Source organism: Olea europaea, unplaced genomic scaffold, assembly GCF_002742605.1.
Source record: "Olea europaea var. sylvestris unplaced genomic scaffold, O_europaea_v1 scaffold428, whole genome shotgun sequence".
NCBI classification, from domain to species: Eukaryota; Viridiplantae; Streptophyta; class Magnoliopsida; order Lamiales; family Oleaceae; genus Olea; species Olea europaea.
Genome location: NW_019262587.1, coordinates 85,002 through 90,685, shown reverse-complemented (window position 1 = coordinate 90,685; position 5,684 = coordinate 85,002). Strand labels below are relative to the sequence as shown.

At 36.1% G+C, this 5,684-nt stretch overlaps 1 protein-coding gene across 2 annotated transcripts; it reads right to left on the bottom strand.

The window, feature by feature from the left end:
- Window positions 1-310: 310 nt before the first annotated feature.
- LOC111387816 (GDP-Man:Man(3)GlcNAc(2)-PP-Dol alpha-1,2-mannosyltransferase-like) lies at window positions 311-5,639 on the bottom strand. Of its 2 annotated transcripts, XM_023012405.1 has the most exons (7): window positions 5,164-5,639; window positions 3,217-3,503; window positions 2,493-2,679; window positions 2,065-2,133; window positions 1,774-1,967; window positions 1,038-1,147; window positions 311-936 (listed from the first exon to the last, which is right to left on the bottom strand). In XM_023012405.1, the coding sequence occupies exons 1-7, from the start codon at window positions 5,467-5,469 to the stop codon at window positions 692-694; spliced, it is 1,398 nt and encodes a 465-aa protein (XP_022868173.1). In that variant the 5' UTR covers window positions 5,470-5,639; the 3' UTR covers window positions 311-691. The 2 variants fall into 2 exon arrangements, with proteins under 2 accessions (XP_022868173.1, XP_022868175.1); XM_023012407.1 differs by lacking the exon at window positions 2,065-2,133.
- Between the last annotated feature and the right edge of the window lie 45 nt (window positions 5,640-5,684).

Below are 5,684 nucleotides of genomic sequence, written 5' to 3'. Positions count from 1 at the left end.
CAATAAAATTTTCTTGTAAGTAAAAAATTAACTTATATGAAAAAATTATTTATAAATAAACATCATTTATGAGAAAAAATTTCATACAAAAAATTAAAAATTGAAAACTTACATAAGGGTATGTAATTTTAGTTATTTATAAAACTTTTGGAACCACAAGCATAAATTTGTCTGTTTTAAATTCGCTACTAAAAATCATCCAAAATCGGATGCACAAAATCGTCATTTAAAAAAAACCCCATAACCAATACCTAAAACTCCCAAGCATGGGCTAAGGGGCTAATTCTAAACAAATCACAAATCAAACTAATACGTCAAATCAGAAATTTGGTATTTACCCTTTAAATATGAATGGAATTGATCTAATGCCCATGGTGAGCATGGATTATAATGCCCATGGTGAGCATGGCAACATCATTAGATCATTTCTATCAATATGTATATATTAGCATCCAATGATATGTCAATCTAGCCAGTTTGCTGTCAGCTCTTTCAAGTGATATGGACTCAGAACTTCAGTTTTCGCTAAACATAACCAACCAGCTCGAGAGAGGAGCTTAGCATTGTCCGTAGCACTCAATTATAGATTTTGAGACTCTTCTCTAACTCTCCTGTTAAGAATAACTTAAAGATCAAATCCCGGGATGCATTGGACTTGATCTTTGTTAAGTGTGAAAAATATATTTTTTGATCATCTAGAGGTATGAAACAAGACAGGTCGGATAGCAGCCTTAAAATCTTCAGAAAATCTTTGTTCTGAGAACCTTAAAGCTCGTCTCCTTGCAGCAGTAGCCATCTCAAGCCGCTCAGGTTCAGGCATAGTAATGATTTTGACAATAGCATCTGCATATTCTTGCACGCTCTGAGCTAGACACCCTGTTTGCTTTCCTTCTTCTGGTAAAACAATGTCCATCTTCGGGCCAGCTGAATTATGCGCTAACAACTCAAAAAAACTCGTAAGTTGATTGCAAATACAGAAAATACAAGATACATATAACACCAGAGGATAACAATAATATGAAAAATTGGAAACACACCAATTGGTATGGCACCAGAAGCCATGTACTCCACTACGCTTATGCCAAAATGCTCGTCTACCATGGAGTGAATTCCAACAGCAGCACCTCCCAAAAGTTTCACGAGCTCACTGCAGCAACCCAAAAATGTAGAAATAAATACTAAGAGTCAATATCCTAATTAGAAAATGTTGGTATATAATCTTAAAATGGGCAAGCGCAAATGTATGATATAGGTTAACACCATATTGACAAAACATCAGGAGGTTGAAGCACCTACCGCAGCCAGTTATAGATAATATATGTTGTTAAACTGGACAACATACAAACTTAACCTACATTATAGTTTCAACTACAATAAACTCTCTTCGGGCAAATTGATGAGCAAAATGGGACATAATAATTCCCCACATCAGAATCACAAGTTCCCGAATGGGGGGGCTATCGTTGCTATGAAGGTTAACTCTTTTGTTTAGAACATTTGCTTAGAATCACTAAGTTCATCGTATAAGACCATTACGAATTAGAATGCAAGTTAATAGTTAGTATTTTCAATTGTAAAAAGGTTGTAGAATTCCACGAAATATCTAGAATCAGTCAGTGGTAGAAAAACTAAAAGGGAATGTTTGGTATGTAGTATTACTCTGTGTTGGACAGTGCAATTAAAGAGAGATTAATTTTCTTTTCTTTTTGATTATCAACTAGTGTTGTCTAATACGCCTTTTATCAAGCATACTAAAAGAGTAAAATCATAAACCTGTACAACACGTTTTTATGGAACTCCACATCACTATCCACCTTCAGCTGATTAGCTCGATCCCTGAGGTCTTGCAATCTTTTCTCATCTGCTTCATTTCTGCAACTACCTACAAATTGGAGCTTTGGTCTTGGCAGATCTGCATCTAAATTTTTTACAGCAACTGCAAATGCCTCAAGTTGAAGGAGGTGTGCCTGTAAAATATTAATCAAGATCAAGCAAACTTCAAACAAGACTTAGAAAGTTCATAGAAAATAAACAACTTCTATCTTAATCTCATAAAAAGCCCACCTTCTCTGGACGAAATTGAGCCACAGATATAATCTTTGGTGATTGCATTGGCCTTTCTAATGGTAGCACCTGCTTGGACGGTGTAGGTATTTACACAAACACAGAAATCTTTTCAAGACAGATCAAGACTTGCAGTATAGCATCCAAAAATTCTCTTTTAATCACAGTATTTCTTTTCTACTTCCTTACATTTCCTTAATCATTTTGACACGAGTTGATCAAAGTCAGCTGGGTTAAGTAGTTTAAATCAACGAAGAGCCTTCTAAGACTGGCAGTTCACAACTTGGTAAGAGTTGATAAACAAACTTTATTACATGAAAGCACTTGAAACTTATGACACACGGGCCTTATCATGATACTTCAAGTATCTATTCCAGAGCCTTTCTACAACATTATCAAAATAGAAAAAAAATTTCTAAAATACAAACCTGAAGCGTTGAAGTATCACATGGAGGATAAACTCGCTTAATACGAGCTGTAATTCCCCAAAGCTTCTCAATATGGGATTTCGTCCATGAAGAATTCACCATTGCAAGGTGTGCACACGAGCCTACTATTCCATACATCCAGCTGAAAATCATGTAATAGACGACTTTGCACCATGACAGTAGTGCACTGAAAGTATTGGTTAGTTTCATGAATTTAGTATACAGCAAACAGATGAAAACTAATTGGTTTATCAAGATTTTAAACTGGCTTCATTGGGTACACAATTTGTAAATACTGTGAGTACTGTTTAAAAAAAAAAAAAAACAGATATTTCAAAAAGAACTCAATAATCAGTCGTCACGATGAGAAACTCGGAAGACGCAAATGAATGGAAAAAGATTATATAACTTTAGAATATTAAGGCGTAGATTTTTCTAGCCAAATACATTTAGGAAGATTGGAAATAACCATTGATGGAGCATGTTTCCTCAGACCCGAAATGAGATTTTTCTCTCCATATCTCAAATTAGATTATTCACACCATGTTGAGAAGCTATATGCACGCAAATACCAAGTTTCCTCAACAATTAATGCTGTAAACATCAACCATCTTTTGGGTTATAAATATAGAAAAGAAAAAAAATTACTATACATTTCAAATTTGAGCCCATTTGATGGGACAATCTTAATATACTAGCTTTATATTAGAAGTTGAAAAAATACCTCTTAGCAATGAAAGCATCGTTGTTGTACATAGAATTTTGTTCATGAACACGAGATAGCATGTCTAAACTGATCGTCGGGTAATGCGTGTAGGTAATAACTTTACATCCAAATAACCGGGCAATAGGATAAGTAAATGCATATCCACTGGTATCTAAATAATACAAAGGTGTAAACTTGCACAAAGCTTCCCATGAAAGGTACACTGAACCAAAGCTCTGACCAATCATAGTGAATCGAGGATACATGGTTTCTTCAACCCATTTCCTGTTATAAAGATGCACCACCTGATAACAGAGCACATTCATGAATTTTAAGAAACTGATAACTAATATATTCTTCTAAACAGAAACTAAGCAAGTCAAAATATTGAGTAGTAAAAAATGAAAAGATAGAAAAGAAACAGGGCACAAAAACTGCTACATTCTTCTATTTATAGTTTATTTCCAAAGCTCCAATTTGCATGTCAATTTGCTACTAATCAAAATGTAACACTTAAATATAGCAAATTACACTTGAATGATGATACTTCGCATAGGTATGGATTCTGCTTCACAAGCATTTCATCCCATCCAAGCACTTTTGCAATGTTCTCCAAAATTGCTTAGAGCTTTTTGCGCTATTTTTATGCACAAAACAGTGCTGCACTTGGCATTTTTGAAATTTTAGCAAGTTTTAGGACATTTTCTCGTCTTTTATCATTTTCCCAATATATCTTCCAACCTACGAAGCATGAATTAAATGCAGATGTGTTTCACATGTGTCTGGATATGTCCAACTCATGTTGTGGTGTTGGAGTTTAATAGCGTACGAAATCAACACTCCAGCAGCATGTCTGTGCTCACTTCCAACCACAAAACCCCCCACTGTACCCCAATCTGATAGGTGCGCTACTCTCTCTTACTCCTCATTTTCAACCTAGAAGCATGTCAACCATCCACTGACACCAAAGTTCCCCTCCTCTCTCTTACTCCTCATTTTCAACCTAGAAGCATGTCAACCATCCACTGACACCAAAGTTCCCCTCCTCTCTCTTACTCCTCATTTTCAACCTAGAAGCATGTCAACCATCCACTGACACCAAAGTTCCCCTCCTCTCTCTTACTCCTCATTTTCAACCTAGAAGCATGTCAACCATCCACTGACACCAAAGTTCCCCTCCTCTCTCTTACTCCTCATTTTCAACCTAGATGTACGTCCACCATCCACCAAGACCAAAGTTTAACCCATCTTCAACCACCAGAGACACACAACTGGTCAAACATTTCCCATTTCTATCATCTCTGCTACTGTTTCCCATACTCGTATCCACTGTGTTTCGCCACAGAGAACATTCCTAATTGCCTCCCAATAAACTGCTCTTGGCTCTATTCATTCCAATGTAAACAAAGAGACAAGAATAGAAGCACACTTCTACTGTCAACATTAAGAATGCTCTTCCATAACATTGGTTCTCTATCTACAATTTAATGCCATTTAGTAAAGAAAATTTGTTCTTTTCAGTTTTGACTTTCTACTGTTGCTGCACCCAAAAAATATGTCGTATTAATATAAACAAACTTATAACACATCTCAAATCCAATCTACTATGAGCCTAATATTAATAGAAGATATGGACTTCTCATATTTATTAGGCTAAACTTAAGCACAGTGTTCTCCATTATTTTAACTTATTTCAGCAATTCTTAAAGACTCGATTCATACAATTACACGCAATTACATCATCGAAAAACCCAAAATGTGCAGTTATATGTTCACTCTATCAACTTAAAAATTAAAAACAAACAAAACCAGAATTCTTAAGACACTCATCATATAAAACATGGATGTATATAAATGTAGGAATGTTCATAGAAGGACTTGAAAGCAGAAATTTACACAGATTAGTGTAGGATTCCGGTGCATACCTACGCATGTACACGGGTACGGGTACGAAATGGAATGTACCTTGGGAGAGTGGAGAAATTTGACCCCAAAACGATCTAGGGCTCGGGCGGCGAGGGATTTAGGGGAGGCATCATGATCACCGGTATAGATGACGCAGTCAAGATCGGGTGACTCTTCTTGGATTGCTTTGACGGCGCACCAGAGAACTCGCTCACCTCCACCGCCGTCGTTTGTGTATGGATGGAAGAATCCCATGGCTTTCTTCCTGTTTCTCCGGCAACTGATTACGACTAAGAAGAGTCGGATAACAAATGCCAATAATAGGCTTCCGAGCGGCAAAGTCGAGAAGAGTAGCCATTTAGCCATTCGATAAATATAACCAGCTCAATTAAAATATTCAAACATCAAATTCACACGTGATTTTCAATCACGATAAAACCCTAAATCAACAGAAGAAATAACTTCGATACAGCCAGAAACAAGATCCCAGTTTTAGACAGTATTATTTGTTATAATTGGAAATTGGAAAAACGAGTAACACTGTAACAGTAAACATTATGAGTTAACTTTTAATATACTTA

Bases quoted from the DNA above. Each gene is read 5' to 3' on its own strand.
- LOC111387816 (XM_023012405.1), bottom strand. From the start codon at position 5,469: ATGGCTAAATGGCTACTCTTCTCGACTTTGCCGCTCGGAAGCCTATTA. The intron at 2,680-3,216 runs GTATTTTTTCAA...CAATACTTTCAG, and splicing joins GATGCTTTCATTGCTAAGAG to TGCACTACTGTCATGGTGCA. The intron at 937-1,037 runs GTGTGTTTCCAA...TTGAGTTGTTAG, and splicing joins TTCTGGTGCCATACCAATTG to CGCATAATTCAGCTGGCCCG.